Genomic DNA, 18,156 nt, shown 5'->3' with positions numbered 1-18,156 from the left:
GAAAGAAAAGGTGATGTAACACAGTGGTAAACATGCCTCTGTCCCAACTTTTTGGGACCATGATGCAGACATCAAAATCAGATTGCATGTGTTTTCACAAGACAATTAAGTAATTCAGTTTGAACATGAAATATCTTCTTTGTACTGTATTAAATTGAATATAGGTCAAAAAGTTTTTGTAAATCTTTGCATTCTATTTTTAGTTATGTTTTTCACAATGTCCCACCTTTTTTGGAATTGGGGTTATACTCACTAAAATGCAATTTAAATTCCCCCCAAAACACACACACACACACACACACACACACACACACACACACACACACACACACACACACACACACACACATTAACAAACTTTGCCAAAAACTTTAGTGAACCCCGGTGTCTGCAGGCGTGGCTATATCATTCATTGCCTGTCTGAGTGATTGATAGCATTGCAGCTGGTCCCATCCATTCAGCTGTACTGTATTATAGACTTTAAGTGGGAAAGGCTGGCCTCTTCTAATTTCTTTTTTCCCTGAAACTAATATTCATGAGTAAAGCTCTGTCGGTTGATGTGCTGTGTGTGTCAGTGTCAGTGACTCATTCAAAGTCAAGTTGTTGTGTTGAATTTTTGCCAAAGTTTGCAAAGATGCTTTGTAATAAAACATAATATTTAATGACGCATGCAGAAGGACAGTACTGTATGTGTGTGAGTGTTTGTGTGTGTATGTCTGCGCGCACATTTATCTTCATGCCTCTTTGTGACTTTGGAGAGTGTGTGTGTCTCTTCAGGACAGGCATCTAACAGATAGTCTTTCCACACTCTGAGGCCATTGGCAATCAGATGTTAAGTGGTCTCAGCATTATCTGAGCCTTAGCAGACAGTTTTGAGTCAGCTCAATCAATCCACATCCATCCAGCGCAGAAAAGCACCACCTCCAGTTTATTGGAGAAGGGCCCTGAGGAAGGGAGTTCACCAACGTGGCAAAAAACTACCCTCGGCCACTGAGGATTGAGTTTGAGCCAAGATGATGGTCCTTAAAGGGAAGTATGTGCCAGCAGAAACCCCAGTGGAGTCAACAAAAATGCCCTAGTCACACAGCAGAAGTGGTCAGTGAAATTGTTGCCTATTTATATCAGATCAGGAACGTGTTGAAGGACTTGAAAGGGGTGGCAGTATAGTTCTCCAATTTTAAGTTGGATCTGAACTTGCAGATGTAGGACGTTGTGTTGCACCTAGATCAATGCTTTAGGCAAGCCAGGAAATGTTGGCTGCTGCAATTTTTTAAATATTATTTTTGCATGAATTAGCTTCTTGTGGGAGAGAAACTAATTAGCTCATCGTTTAGGGATGGGGAAAAACGTGCAGCCCTGGTGGGATGTAACATCATGTAAAATCAATGATGATTTGTGCAACAGCCTCTCAAATGGCAATTCATGCTGATAAAGGCTTGCTGTGCATGGCGGTGCTTGATGGATGGATGAATAGATTGATGACCACAAGAAGCATTACCACCCAGAGCATCCCTCACACACTAACAGATGACTGTGGCATATGCAAGCAAATCCTATGCACAGCACGCATGAAAAACAACATAAGAGAATACCAAAAGGACCTTCCTTCATGAATAAAGTGACATTTTGTGCTTCATTCCCTGTTGAAGACATCTAAGCAGGCGGTCCAGTTTTCCCTGTCAAGTCTTTAGACTGTATACTGACAAGGAATATTTAATAGGCGTAATGGTCTGCTCTAATGAAATGGCAATATACTAAAGAGAGATAAAAGCAGGGCTTGGAGCCACCTGAGCAGACAATGTTGCCGAATGGATACAGATATATAGGGCTATAATTAAAGATTATCATGCTGTCAGTGTAGATGGGATAAAAGATGTACAAATGTTCAGCGACACTGTGCACATCACTTCATGTAATTTAAAAATAAAAAGCCAGGATAATCTGTTCGTTGATCACTAATGTAATCACAACAGAGATTAAATTTTCTCTATGACGACTGCCCTCATTTGCTGTTCGTTGTAGAAATCAGATAGCAACAGAAACAACAGAAGTTAACTATGATGATGAATATGCAGATGATGTATTTATGTTTATTTAGCTATATATGTGTTTGGTAACAGGGCTTCTGCAGGTCCTAAAAAAAGTCTAAAATCTAATAATCAGAATTCTACTCCTTAAAAGGTCTTTAATATAATTATCTATCCGCAGCAGGTCTTAAAAATTGATTGAAGTATGAAGTTAACATTACTTTTATAAAGTTGCATTAACTTCAGTCTTGCTTGGAAGTTTTGGGGAAGAAGTTGCATTGTTCATGCTGTTAACTCTACAAAATGAAACCAATAACCACTAATATAAACTGTGCATGCACATTTATGACAGAAATAGGTCTTAAATTGCATTCACTATGGTCTTAAAAAGTAAGGTTTAACTTGACGAAACCAGCAGAATTTTAGTTCCAAGCTTACAGTGTTGTTCATTGTTTATAATTTGCATTGGTTGAATTTATTGATGGGCCAATCTGACATGCAATATCCGTATTGACCTGATACCGGCCAAAATCAGACTGGTATCTGTATCAGTATGTATGATCAGTATGAAAAGTGGTATTGAGCCATTCTGAGATTAATAATTATTATTAAGAACAAGGTCAGGTATATTACCAGCTAATGCATGTGGGCCTAAAATCCTAATGTAGTTCTTCTATGAAAAGAATAGTCTCTGCTGGCCAAAACACTGACAATAAAAATATAAACTGTAAGGATTTCAAAAACTGAGAAAGGGAAGAAAAAGACGATACAGAAGAAAGAGAAGAGACAGTAGACAAAAATAGTAGACAATCATAAAAATATGTTACATAGTTTACTAAGTCTAAATTAAGCTGTCAAAAACACGTTCAAGTAGAAGCACTACCTCACCTGTCTTCTAACTATCATAGCCACTTGTGTACAATATAATAAAGGATTTTCTTCGCTTGCTAGCCTTGAAGACAGGATAATGAGCATTGCCTCAGGCATGACTCAGCCAATATGTAGGTGCTCTCCCTGCAATATGAAAGAGTGTGACAAGTGTTGTTCTTCTGCTTGTTATAAGTCCTACAGACTAGAGCAGCATCTACCCTCAGAGCACCTGGGAAGCTCGGAGTTTGCGTATTTCAGAGGTTCATGAGGTTGAAACTCTGATGGGTAATTTCGTTGAACTGTTTGTTCTTGTCAGACCTTTTGTGCTGAGGCCTTTCACACTGTCTTCTAAAGGTTGATTAGCCTGAGAAGCGCGAGGCTAACATGAGCTCAATTTGCACTTGTCATCCTCTTCTGTTGCTGATGGTTAAAAGGGCTGAATTTTCAACACCGCAGGAATCCAGAAAGTTAGAAAAACAATCTTCAGATCGACTTGACAACACACAGTCTTCCACCATGGGATCTGTCATCTCAAAATTAAAAGGATTATCATTAGGAAACTCATCTTGTACACTTTTATAGTAAATATGTGACTCTTAATCACAGGTATCTTATCACTTTTTGCTTCCTCCTCCTCCTGCTTTCACCATCTTATTCCTCTGTTCTTCCCTCATTTCTGTCCTGCTTCTCTTCTCCTGCAACTTCCACATATTCTTCTACATAATCTTCAATACATCCCTCTCTGCTGACTACTGGACCTTTGACACTGGCATATTTCCATGTCCATTACCACCTTTACCATACTGAACTGTGCTGAGTCCCGCCTGAGATGGACCTTCTGCGGAGTGGGGCCAAAGCAAGCCCAACCCCACCTGTGGGCTGCAGTGACATCTCATCCACTGCAGCCAATCTGCGTAGACCCCTCCTCTCCTCCTCAAACAAAACCAAACCAGAGAAACAAAAAAGAAAAGCATTTTAAGTCTCTTTAAGTGTGTTCAGCTCTTAGCACTTTTGTAGCTTCTAACTGAATCTCTGTCATCTGAAGTTTAGTTTCTCTCCTGCACTGCTCTTTGTACTTTCAGGTATCTGCTTTATTTTACTGTTTCATGTTTGCTTTTAGCTGATAGGAGTTGTGTTATGTTGTTGTTATGTTGCTGAGGAAAACCCAACATTTCCAGATTCTGTTGCTTCATAATAAAGGCTAACAAAGTAATGCAAGTTATTGTGAACACTTCATAGGAAACAAAGTATTTATTTGCCTTTTTGCAGTTGCTCTACTCAAGCTAAGCTCATCTCCAGTTAAAAGACACCTATCTTCAAGCAGGTAGCCCTGTTGTAATGGAGATGCAAATTCCTGCCATGTGGAGTTAAAATGAGTCAAGCCAAGCCAGCATGTATATGAAGAATGGGTAGATGTCTTCCCTTATTTGTCATTCTTTCTGTCACCACTCTTATTTTCACTTTTTCTTCCCACCTCCTTTCTGACTGCAAGTCTTCCTCCTAGCCCCCTTATGTATCTACTCATCTCTTTTATAACCTCTTTTCCCCTGCAGGTATTCCTTCCAGGATGAGGAGGACATGTTTATGGTTGTGGACTTGCTCTTGGGAGGAGACCTGCGCTATCACCTCCAGCAGAACGTCCACTTCTCAGAAAGCACCGTCAAACTCTATGTCTGTGAATTGGCCCTGGCCCTGGGATACCTACGCAGCAAGCGCATCATACACAGGTGAGATATCCTCTGTCATTTTCATCCTCTGAATCCTTTCTTGTGGTTTATTACATTATAGTTTGTTTAATTAATGCAGAATAATGCAGATAATAGTTTGCTGCCCCCTCTATCTACACAATCAACATGAAAGAAATAGTATTTGACTGGTTGTCCCATTACTTCTCTTCCTGATACAATATGTGTGCCCCCTCTGTCTCTCCCCATTGTTTTTCACCACCAAGTCTGAACATTAAGTACCCCGGTGTTCTTTTCTCCTTGGCTGTCCACTTCCATATTATCTTCTAATATGACTGCTCCACTGCTGCGCAGAAAGGTCAAACTGTCTTGACACAAGGGTCACACCTGACACAACAGTTTAGCCTGAGCTGCAGACTATGGCCGTCATAAAATGCACCAGTTCTGTCCAGGCTGCTGTGTGGATGCCTCATTTCATTTGTAAAATGCAGGTTAAGTGCTTTTTAGGCAGAAATAGCTGCGGGTATGGCAGAGTCACAGACTTGCTTTAGCCAAGAAAGACATGGCTGCAGCCCAATATTATTATTTTAAGTTGTTGAAGTGGCTCAAAGAGCTTGGGATATCATGTTACAGCCAATGATGCTGCCAAAATGCATTTAGGCCTAATTCATTGAGTGGGTGAAAAGTTACAAACTGTCCTTGTTTTCCTGTGGCGCTAACCCATTGAGATTTCCTTACTGGAAACACACAACAAATCTACCTTATTCCTTCACAGACACTGCTGACGCAGGAAGATGTAAAACTAGAGCAACACTGTCTCATACTAAATACTTTCTAATTTGCTTTGCCAAGTACCCTTGGAGGGAACATATCTGTTTTTTTTAATCCTACAAGTGTGTCATTGATAAACTGCACACAAGTCAAATAGAGGTCATCAATGTGGGTGGTTGTGAGAAGTGTAGGTCCAGAATATGTGTCTAGCATCCCATGTGTGATTACTGTAATTTTGCAAATATTGGATTTATTTTCTTCAGTGGCAGAGAAAACTAGGTCTGTTTGTGAAGCAGGCTTATACCAAAGAATTTCCCTGGTTCCCCTGTTAATGCAAACTCAAAACTTCTTCCATGTTTGCTGTTGTCTTGATGAATTCAGCATAATGTACGTCCAACAACACTAATTTCAGCTGTACAACAGTTATTTCATTCTCACCACTCTATTGAAGTTAATCCTCTCGAAAAAAAAAACAAATACTGTCTTCAAATACTGATTAATTCCAGTCTTCCCACTGAGAGGTTTTTCACAGTCTATTATAAGTGACTGTCTCTGAAAGCCATTTCTGCAGATTTTTCTTATTAAAAATCTTCCAGGCTTCCTTTTATTGGTCAGCTTTCGAGGAGTGTAACATAACTCTGTTCATTTACTGAGACCAACTGAAGTAGGTTATAGGTGATTTTTTTTATTTCCTTGTGCTGGGCGTGTCTATTATTTGAATATTGGCTTTTCTATGAGAATTTGCAGTTGTTTTAGTCAACTAAACCACTTGGTATGTTTAAGGAACGCTTATAGTTTTGGTTAATACTGACACTTTTTATCCTTCCTGACTCATTTCAAGAAGGTCACTTTTTCAATACGTATCCATGACAATGACCTTTCCTTAACCTTTAGGTTGCATGAACTGAATTTGCGACAACATTGTAGATATGACCATTGGTGTTTTTACAAAATATTAAACGAGAATTTGATAACTAATCATCAGAAATGTGGATATAATGACTGGGTAAAGACAAATAATAGAACAGTCTGCTAAATTCAGAAAATTACATGACTTTACTGTGATGCAGCCTTTAAAACCAGGAAAAACAACACTTAATTCATATCACAGCATAGCAATATCCAAAATGTAAGATGATATCTATTCTCACATCACAGCATTAATATAATATGGATATATCACCCAGCTGTATGTATCCAACACTCACAGTTCGGGTAAGTTTCAGCACGAAAACTATTTTACTATTTTAGGTTTAGGATAACACCATGTTTGAGGTTACAACAACTATGTTACATTCATCACATGACGTCACAAATTCACACAATGAAAGTCACATGTCACTCAAGCAGCTCACAAGATGAAAGTCACGTGACGCACCTTACAACTTTTCATGCCTTCATGCCACAAGTCTCCTGGATTGAAGTCCTGTTTCTTTAGTTAGATACAGAGACAACAAAGACACATGTACTTTGACTACTGCAGGCCACCAAGGCAGAACATAATGTATGCCTTTTGCCTCTTTTTGTCTCTTACATACTGTGCACACTATACTGTAAGTGTATACGTTTTTAGGATAGACAACCTGAATAGTGCATGAGTGGTGCTTTGCTGCACTCTCTATGGCACTGTGATGTCCATCCACTGCTTGGACTTACTCCTCCACCGTGGTGACCGAGGTAAACATAGAAAGAGAAGCCGTCTCAGATCATGACTAATAGGAAGCATCACTGCAACTGAGAACACTCATTTATCAACACCCCCAGATAACAAATTACGCCATTTAACGTAAAGCAGACTACTTACGCTTGTCCACGCTCCTAAACCTCCACAGGAACGAGAGAGGGAGAGAGAAATAAGTGGGACGGATTATTAATTTGGTTATTCATTCAGTCCATTGAGGGATATGAATATTTAAATCATGTTTTCTATTTCAGTGCTGGAGAGGACAGACTTGCCACTTGATGTGCAGGTGTTGGGGGCGTTTGTTTAGACGGAATCAACATCTTTTCAATCTGCATTCATTAGCTTCAAATAGGAAGAGGAGCTGAAAGTAACTCTCAGCTCATCTCTATGGAAATTGAATATATAATTTCCTCCCTCAGATGTGGACGTGATGACTTTGGTACAGCGAGTGAATGAACTTCAAGCCTTCAGAACGTGTTTGTGTGCATGCACCTGTGTATATATGTGTACATGCAGGATGTACAGATTCTCCTTCCGTTGATCTTTGATGAAAATGAGGGGAGTAATGATGATAATGACATTAATCGCATGCAACATGACGATACGGTAATTATGCTATTTATAAGTTTGATCATGACTAAGACAGAATATGCTTGACATTAGCTTGGTTCAGATAATAACGGGTAACGGCTAGATGTCCAAATTTGTTAAACTAACCTTTATTTATTCTATAAGTCTCACAGAGATAAAGATCTCCTTTGAAAGAGAGAGCTGAGAACAAATTACATTCTGTTCAAGTCCAATAATAACAAATATTATTTTAAATATTGGTAAGTGGACATTTAAAGTCCCTCAGAGGAAGACCATCCAAACCATTCATACAACTTTCAGTGGTGACCACAATGAGTAATGAATTTAAGGGCACTGTGGTGAATGGTATCCAGCAGCTAAAAGGGTGGTGTTAGCAGCATGAGCATACAGGATATCTCTGTAATCCAGTGAAGATAGTATAGTGGGTTGTAGAATGTGTGTTCTGTCGAAGATAGAATAAAGCTGTGTCCCAGTCTAAGAATCAAATAAGATGTTAAAGATGAGCTTTGTTAGACAATCGACACTGTTACCAAGTTTTGAGTTCTCCTAATGCAGTAGATTTCCATTAAAAGTAGGGAAATCAGTAGTTTGTGTTCTTGTGAAGCGCGTACATCTTGTCTTTATACAGTTTAAAAAATAAAAAAATAAAAGAGGTCTAGGGGTCATCAAAAACAGCCTGAAATCTAGAGCAGGTCTGGTTTGTGGCTAAGATTACAGACAATTAAATACAAGATGGCATCATCAGCATAAAAACTGACATGACAGCGCTAAGTTGGAAAATGATTATTTATGTGCAGAGTAAATGTCAGAGAGCCTAATACTGATCCTTGTGGAATACCTTCAGGAACTATTTGGGCACATGATTCAGGTCAAGGTGAAGATCATGGAGGGAGATCTCCATCTGTAACTACACTGAGGTCAATAAAAACATGGCAACAGCAGTGACACAACAACAGACGTCTCTGTGTTAAGCACTGCTAATTGTTTTCAATAATGAGCTCTTGCACTGTACGGCAAATATGAACTATCTCATGAGAGTATGGAGAGAGCTGCAATGAGGTTAACAACACCACTTCAGCTCATCTTGACGTCACCATTGTGACACATAGGAGTCACTGAGCATGAGGTATGATGCAAGGTGGAAATTAATATAATTCCTCTGTGTCATTAAGTGGAAAGTAATTTTACTTGAAAAAAGCAGGGAAAGTCTGTACCAAAACACCACCAAAAACACAGTGGTTCAGGGACACTGACATGTGGCCAAAAATTGGGTGTCCATGACATTTATACCTGATTTCAATGCCAGGGAAATATACAAAGCAAAGACCGCATAAAAAAAAAACAAAAAAACTGCAAATCCACATTTCAGCGCGTGGATTCCAGCTGTTTCTGTAAATTGCATCAACACATTTGCTTCACTTTTCTGTAGCTTTTGGCAGTTTGTAAAAAAGATCACTCAGATTTCTTGTTGAATCTATTTGAACAATCATTTTAGATTTGTTTTTTGTGTTTTTGTGGAAGCTGAAAGCTAATGCTGTCACTCAGCAGTCTACTGTCCACCTACTGTGACATCACATGCATACTCTCTATTGATTATGATAATGCTGTACATGGCAAGTATTTATTGATCTCTTGGGACACTGTGGCATCGCAACAGCAGGCATTTTCGGACCCACCTACCTTATTGTGTCCACACTGCAAAAACTTATTTTATCTGTATTACTCTTCAGCGTTCTTGTTGGCAATGCAAATGCAAACAGACAAAAAATCCCTCGAGGCATGCAGTTCCCAGGGCAGCTCCCTGGTGGACAGTTCCTCTCAGGGAATTTCCAGAACTGTTTCATCCATAAACGCCTAATGAAGTAAGACAGGGCAACACAAGCAGTTATATGATTAAACAAATTAAAAACAAGCCACCAACACTGGAGTGATATTATTCAAACTATTTTATTTGGAGAGAGAGCGCGCCTGAAATGTGCTAAGTAATCACTGATTCAACAATAAATGTGTGCATAGCTACAACCAGCATGGTAGGTCAAAATTTAAGCATGAGGCCTGTGAACTGTAATGCGTAATAATTTGTAATGATTTGCCTTGCCTTCTCTGTCAAAAAAGTTCAGCTAACCAGGGGGTCACTGCTCTCATAGATTTATTTTTTAGACATTCTGCACCGCTCCCACATCTTAGCTAATAACTTGGTGAGTATAGTGCTCTTAATGATTAAAATGACAGCCAAAAGTATTAAAATATAGCCCAAGTCGCAAGAAAGGAATACAGAAAAAATACACATATAAATTCATCACAGTCCACCACACATTATGTGTCTGTAATCTTTTTGTACTCTTGTCTAAATAAGTAATTTGTGGTGGTTTGACACATCATGCTCAGAAAACGATTAACCTCACAGGAGTCAAGTCTCCAGTTCAGACTAATTCATAGGTTAGTCTGTGTTTTTAACCCTTACCTCTCTGGGGGGTTTAAATTATTAACAAAAGACTGAGTCTCAATTAGATGACATCTTCAGAGACTTGACAAGTCTCTCCAAACAAGTGGAAAGATAAATGGCAAGTGTGTGACGGAAAGATATACATGCGTGTGTGTATGCTCACGTTTACCTCACCACAGCTTCTTTAACAGCAACAACAATAATCTCTGGCTGAATCCTCAGGTGCATTTTGCCGCCTCCTCTAATCCTCATAATGGAAAGACATGCATGATGTCAGCCAGCAGATGCTCTTAACAAGTCAATAAGCCTCACTGTTTCATTCAAAAAACACACTGCCCATTAAAGTGGACTAATTGTTTGTTTTTTATCAAACTGACAGAGATGGATAGAGATCCTTCAGAAAGACCTCAGTGAACATTATTCAAGTCCAATTCATTGATGAAGTAGTACATGTTTGAAACATTAATGTGTTGCATGAAAACACATTATCAGTATTGAAACAATGTTTTGAAAATGGACTAATTGAATAAAACCAAGAATTTACAAGATACCTCATTAAGATGGTACCACACTTGGTTACTATTGCACAGTGTTTTGCAGAGTTTTTTTTTATTTTTTTGGAGCCACTGTAGCTTTGTCTGAACTATGCATTTTGTATTAGTTGTCTGTGTCTGTTCAGAGGTGCATAACAGTCATTTCAACAATGAAAATTTGTTCCTGTTGATATGTGGCCACGTGAGTTTGACTGTTTGAAATATAATTATTGTCAAAGAATTCCATGAGAATACTAAAGTCACAATAAGTAGTGTGACAAAAGTTGTTATGCAGTATTTTATTCGTCTGAGCCTCAATACTTAATCCATAAATGATAAATCCAACACCAAATGTCTTCTGTAGTTATTTATCCATCTTAGAAACAGTTGTTGTTGTTAGCATGTTGTTAGCTGAGTCTGTTGATAATCAGAGACTACATTCCTGACTTGTCAGCCAATCAGAAGCTGTGTTTCCTTACTTATATGTGACAGCACTGATCCATAGATGTATTAGATTGGTGTGTTGATTATTGGTTGTTGTCTTTTGGAAACTGTCCTGCCTATTTATTCCGATTTCTATTTCTTATCAAATGGACTGAAGCATACTGAGACCCAGCTGTTGCAGCAGCAAGCCTATTTCAGCCAAGGAGACTTCTCCTTTCGTTTCTCTGTTTCACACTCTCTCTCACACACACAGTATATAATGCTTTTCCCCCATAATCTCTCTAATTATCACTCCCGCCTTTTCCCCTCTTGTGCTACTTTCCCTACCTACAGTACTTCTATTTCTTTCCCAAGCTCTTCTCTCCTTCACTCTAATTTCTTAGTCTTGGTTATGGAGGATCTGTCTTTTTCTCTGAGGGAGTGGCATAAAATGTAGCTCTGCTTCAAATAATTTATTTACTTGTTCATCCCTTTCTCCTCTTGAGGCCTTTTGCCAAGCTACCAAAAGGGAATATGGTCTTAATTCACCTATCTGGTTAATTGAAGGTGAAATAAAAAAAAAGTCTCTGTGGGTCTTCTAATGAATGGTTCTTAAAATAAAGAGATAAAATACAATACTGCAGATTGCATGGAGGCAGGCTAAGTCATTATTCTTACTCTCCATCAGCTGCCTGAAATGGCGAGCGTTTGTCATGTCTTCAAGTGAAGTATTCTTTATTCATGGAGTGTGTTAATGTTTTATTTCCCAGCAGAAGAAGAAAAAGAAGAACCAGAAGGGAGGGGAGGGAGAGAGAAATTATACACTCATATTTCATAAATACAGATTAAGGTGCCAGCTGGTATCAGCCCTCTGATTTCCACCACAAAATGGTGAATTGAGCATTATCGTTGAGGAAAATCTCCCTTAGCTCAACCCAGCTCGCAGCAGCAGATTAGCTGATGGGAGGAGGTTTGTGCTCCGAACATGATAGAATGTTTACTAGCTAGTCTGCTCCAAAAAAACATCACTAATTGCCTGCTTGTGTATCTAACTCACGTGCCAGCCTCAAGGAGAAAGAAAGATTTTGGCAGAAAGTGATGTAGTCAGAAAGGCAGACGGGGAGACAGAGAGAAGGAGCTACAGGCAGAGATACCGAGTCAAAGAGCCAAGCAGAGAGGGTGGAGAGAGCTAACGTTTTTTGCAACACTCCCTGAATGTTTCTGACTCAGTGAATTATTCATCACTGGTAATTGTGATGTGAGTTTTGGCCTTGGCTTTTTAGTGCCGACTGGCTGCTTTCAGTGTCTGCTCCGCACTCTTCGTCGCCAAAAAATCAGCTCCAAATTAGACTGGGGACTTGTCAAGGCTGACTTTCGTCAACCAGATGCACTCAGTATGTGTTAATGAATAAGAAATGAACATCTCTCAGTTGCTACTGTCATACAGTCCTACAATGTTTACCCATGTGCGTAAACATGGTGACAGGCACACATGCATGTACACCTGTGCCACTCTCACACTTGTCAGAGCTGCTTTTCTTTCACGGAAAGAAGAAAGGGTGAGTGAGAGACGCAGCAGTTTGCTGGGGTGGAGCTGTTAGCCTCTGTGGGTCTAGTTGGGCTTTCAATTCACGTTCAAAGGCAGCCGCTGTCTGACTCGCTCTTGGATGGTAGGTGGGCGTGGGTACTCAGAACTGAGGGATTCTGACTCTGCGTGTGTGCGTATTTCTGTGCACAAACTGTGTATTGCTGTGTTCATGCGTATCTGTGTGTGTGTTGTTTGTTTTGAGCGTGTGATGTAGCTGAGCTGTGGGCTTTCTGGGGCTTCCAGAGCTCCTCCACTCTCCTTTGTGACAGAGAAGGAGAGGCACAATCTCAAACAGCTCTCTGCTTTTATTCTGGAGTGGAGAAGAGAGCTACTAAAGCAGCAGAACCATGAAAGAGCGTCTGATTAAACTGCCTGTAATCTAGCCCAAGAAAACCAGTAACACCAATTTCACTGAAGCAGCTACAGATTTTTTTATAAATTGAATCAAAGTGGAAAAATACTAAATTAAAGATATAGATTTATATGGCTGAGAACAATCCATCCATTTTTTTTTATTTTGCCCAAAGCCAAAGAAACTGAAGAGTGTCAGACATGATGTAACTGGAGCAGGGTATCGAGCTTCAATACTTTTATACTTTTGGTACAATCTGAATTGTGTCTGTAGTATAGAGCATCAAAAGTGATTAATAGAGCTTAAATAATTAGTTGATTAATCGAATAGTTGTTCAGTAGAGTATTAATCTGTTACTATTTTGATAATCAATTAACTGTTATATTCGTTATTAAGCACAATTGCCAAGAATTTAGTGGCATTCAAACATTATATTTGCTGTGACTCTGAAGGGTTTATTGAGGAGGGTTTGGCACGTTGCTCCGACCAAAAAATTAATGTGAAGAAGATGTGATTTCTCACTTTTACAAGCATTAAGTAGACTAAATAAGTATTCAGTTAATACAGAAAACAATCTGCAGATTAATTGATAATGAAAATGATCATTGCAGACCTAATGCTAAATATCAAAAGCTGGCATTAAATCACTGGTAAAATTTGTAATCTCTATAACTTCAAACTGCTACTGAAAAAAACTACTGTTTCTGTACTACCATTCACATATAATATTGGCAAGTGCATAGAAAAAAAACTCCCGTCCCTACATTTAACTAGGGCAAAAAAGGATCTGGGTGTGCTGCAACTGACAACAACTGGGCTAATCTGTAGACAGACAGAATGTGTCTTAGTTTTTTTGTTATCAGATGTTATTCATTATTTGTCACTATTATCAGATGATATCTACTTATATTTCTTAAATGTCCCCCAGGAGCACTTACTACCACGACATGTGTATTTTGATCGAGGGGGTAGCCCAAAGGTCACGGTTGTATTTGTAGACTATCCCCTGAAAAGCAAAGCACAGAAATGTCCTGTGCTTTTGTGTCACCACAACATGAAAGAACACATCCTCTAGGTTAACAGCTGAACTAGTTCCAGTAACCCCTTGATAGCTGACATGCAACATCTTGCAGCCGATGTACCAGTTCAGGATGTGAAAATCAAGAACGGGTCTGAAACAAACCCTGCCTTTTTCTGTAACAAGTATCAGATGTCTGTGGGAAAAAAACATCTATCTTCTCCTGGGAGGACAGGTTTACTTCTTTCACACCACTGGAGGAGGGACATGCAGAACTGCACAGAATAACCCAAACTCAGTGTCCTGTCCATCCGGTCTGTTCCAATCTGTCCTCATGAAACTGCATTGAGGGTGGGTGACCACCTGTGGAGCAACAGTTAGAAAGCTGTGATATACCAATTTAGCCCCCCCAAAAAAACCTCCCATAAATGGAAGTTTGGTTAATAGGGGACTGTTATCAGGAGGACAGAGCTGGTGGTGAGGTCCGTGAACACATCACAGATGGCTATTCTGCAAATGTCACAGCAGCTAGCTTAGTATCACTGTTGTTGTTCCTTTCAGTATCTTGCACGGAGGCAGCTGAAGTTAAATGAGACAGACAAACACTCCTTTCACTCCAGCTTGTGTATGAGAAAGATACATTGCTTATCACTGAGGAGATGATTAGGGCTGCAACTAATGATTATTTAATTATCGGTTAAAATGTTGATTATTTTCTCAGTTAATCAAGAAGTTGCTTGGTCCATAAAATGTCAGAAAATTGTGAAAAATGTTGATCACTGTTTCTTAAAGGCCAGGATGACATCCTCAAATGTCTTGTTTTGTCCACAGCTCAAAGATAATCAGTTTAATTAGAGAGTTTAGAGGAGTAAAGAAAACTAGAAAATATATACATTCGAGAACCAGGAATCAGGATTTGGGCTTTTTTTTTTAATTAAAAAATGTCTCAGACTGATTTACTGATTATCAAAATAATTGGAAATAAATTAGAGAGTCAATAATCAATCAATCATTGCAAGCTCTGATCCATGAACATACTGAGTAGTCAGGAAATAATGTAGTAATGTCAAATGAGCACTCAAGGGTAAGAACACTTACATGTTGATGGGTGGTGCAGCTTGTGTGATTCCACCACAAGATGGTCTCTGGCTTGCTTTTGTTATGCGTGTGTGGGTGTGTTGGTGTGTGTCTCTGTGTTAATGTATGTGCTTGTATGTGCGTATCACAGAATTACATAGGGCTTTTCATGCCTTTGATGCATCAGTACTCTAGAACCGCATCAGAAACTTATATTTCAGGCTGCAGTTGCTGAACACACAGCCAGAGACAGCTTAAGTGAAATGCTGTTGGAATGGACAGGACTTGGCAGGATTATTTTCAAGGGAGAGAGAAAAATTGGACAGGATTAACAACAAAACAGTTCAAATCACCAGCAAGGTTGTTAGAAAGGCAAAACTTCTAGTAGCACTCATTTTGTTGTTTTTTCAGATGATAAACTGGCATGAGGTGTAATTGCACAGGTACTCAAGTCCAAGGGTTTAAGTGTTTTTCAAATCGTTGTATTTTTTTCATGCTGATTATGTTTCTTTTTCAATGTGCATATGAATATGCAAGTCCTGTTTTAAGACATATTTGACAAAATGTGAACTTATTCTTTAATTGTAGAACTATAATGATGGTCACAGTATTGTAGCCATAGTACTATAATCACAAGCAGAGCCCTGTACTGGACTCTGATATTCACCCACTGGAAATTTCCATGTATGTAGCTGGTCAATCAGAATAGCTACAGATATGGTTGTCACACAGGATATAAGGAGGGTCCTTGCTGCCTCTTCATCTGGCAAACAACTATGGATGGCCACGGAGCGGCTGAGTGGTGCCCTGGTGCTACAAGAATGAACATCAGTCGCTCCTGTCTCACTCTCTCCAGCAGTATGGGAGGAGAAAGTGAATAAAGCACGTCCCTTGGCTATGATGCGTGTGTTCATGGACATGTTCCGGTCTGACCAACCAGGCTGTAATCCTGAGGAGGGTGATGATAACCCCGGATGACATGGTTTGAGGAGTGGCCGTACAAGAATCTAATGGCAGTCTGCACACCCTCCCTCTTGCCATCATGTTGCGGCACTATATTTGGTCTCTTTTGTAGTTAGAAGAAGAAGCAAGGAGCAGGTGGCAGCTCAGCTGTGTTACCTAGCCCCTCAAGATTAAAATGCAGAGCAGAAGATGGATCAGAGAATACCTCCAAGGTGATGGGAGCACCTAGGAGCTCATCTTGGTCCTTGCCTTGTACTTACTGTAGCCAGTGACATCATATGCCCTGTAGCGTTCACCCTTTATAATATTATACATTTCGTCAATGGTGTGGACCAGAAGATCTGCCTTATACCGTGTGTGGATGAGACGCCCACCAATCCAAGGTTGTTGGCCGCTGCGACGAACTATGCTTTGATGCACCGCCAGATGTCTAGCCAGCCCAGAGGCTGGCTACACCTGGTGGGTCAGTCTGTAAAAACCTTCACAGAGCCATTTGACCAACCTAGGTGGGGTAAGCAAGGTCAGAGCGAGCCCAATGCACTCCACCTCTAAGGTCATTAGAAGTGTTGGGCAACACTGAGGAATATATAATTGAATATATAATTATTACTTTTCCAGTAACAAGTAGTGTGAAGGATTACAATACAGTAACAGAAATTTAGTCAATTAAGTCACTGAGCTACTGTTTGACCAAGGACCAACGAATACATGCAAAAGAGGTGAAGGGAGGATGGAGAATAAGAGAGAGTGAGAGAGGCATACTTTCTATAGGTGGAATTACTGTTATTATTTTGAGTTTGTTTGTTTGTTCGTGATAAAGAACATGCAGTGATAGAATATTATTTGAAGGGCAAACTCAGCTTTATTTCTATCACAGCCAACATCTGGACAACAAAAACTTTTTGGTTGTTAACAGTTTACTGGATCAGCAGTTTGACTTTGGAGCTCAACAAGGCCACCAACAAGGAACAAAAGTATTATAGTAACAAGTAAGATGACAAATTACTTTTGATACTAAGTAATAAGCAAAGTAATATTATTACTTTAGTAAAAAGTAACTTATTACACATTCCATGTAACTTGCCCAAAACTGGTCACTACCTTTGAGAAAGCCAGGCAAATTAAAGCTAGAAATGAATTCCTAAAAGGTGCTGATGCTCCTGACACAGATGAAAGGTTATCGTTATTAAATGCCCTGGTTGCTCAGAACTTTGGGAATACAGGAGGCCACTGTAACCCTGAACAAGGGTTAGAGCGAAGAGAGGAGAGAAAAAAAGCAACTTATTGTGGTGTTCCTTGACTTTGCGCAGGCCTTCAGGCCTTCGATACTTTGGCTTACACCCATTTTGGAAGTGCTTGAGAGGAAGGGGGTCGATGAGCTGGTACAGGTAATCATTGAGGACTCCTACGAGGGCTGTTACACATGTGTGAGAACCAATGCAGGCATGACTAGAATGATCAAGCTGCCAAGTGTGTGTGTGTGTATCTGTGTGTGTGAGTGTGTGTGTGTGAGTATAAGCCTCTGTTCTCAGGTGTGTTGGCCCACTCCAGTATCAGTGCAGTATCATATGACCAGGTACAGGGTTAAGTTACCCCTCTGCCTCTGATAGCAGGCTGTAATGAGGCCATTAGATCCTGGTAATAGCTTGTAGGGTCAGTCAACCGAGAGAAAAGCCAAGGGGATCGGCTTGCACTGAGCTCTCTTCGTCTCACTCTCATCTCACAAAGGAGCCCCAAATATTTGCCTCCATTCTTCTCTTTTTCTATCGCTCACTCTATTCCTTTACCCTACCTGCTCAGTTTGCTCTTTGTACTCCTATGTATGCCTCCTATGCTGTACGCCTCTCTCTTAATTTACCTATAGCTCTATTCATCTCCTCCCCTCTTTCTCTTTCCCATCCAAATAGGCTCATTGGGTCTCCACTTAATTTTCTCAGTTTATCAGTACTATACATATTCTTTTCTCTCAAACTGTCACCTCTCCTTTTCTCCTGATCTCTCTAATGAGATAAATGTATAGCTGTCTGACTTACTGGCTCAGTTCACCTCCCCTCTCTCAGTCCTGTCTGTACGTCACAAACTATTTTTCTCAGTCCATCTGTTCCTTTCCTTTTCCACTCTCTCCACC

The 18,156-nt window shown here is 39.8% G+C and overlaps 1 protein-coding gene and 1 long non-coding RNA gene across 2 annotated transcripts in view; one reads left to right on the top strand and one right to left on the bottom strand.

Moving 5' to 3' along the window:
- LOC146319247 (uncharacterized) overlaps positions 1-18,156 on the bottom strand; it is an 83,292-nt gene that overhangs the window by 18,666 nt on the left and 46,470 nt on the right. The window lies entirely within an intron of this gene.
- Positions 1-18,156, top strand: part of stk32a (serine/threonine kinase 32A) — an 89,109-nt gene that overhangs the window by 27,982 nt on the left and 42,971 nt on the right. The window contains exon 5 of the mRNA XM_084729835.1: positions 4,451-4,624. Coding sequence (XP_084585961.1) covers positions 4,451-4,624 — 174 coding nt within the window. The remainder of the gene's footprint in view (positions 1-4,450; positions 4,625-18,156) is intronic.

This window comes from Lutjanus erythropterus, chromosome 11, assembly GCF_056507025.1.
Source record: "Lutjanus erythropterus isolate fLutEry1 chromosome 11, fLutEry1.hap2, whole genome shotgun sequence".
Classification (NCBI taxonomy): domain Eukaryota; kingdom Metazoa; phylum Chordata; class Actinopteri; order Lutjaniformes; family Lutjanidae; genus Lutjanus; species Lutjanus erythropterus.
Note: the sequence above shows the minus strand (reverse complement) of the source record. Positions and strands in the feature narration are given on the sequence as shown.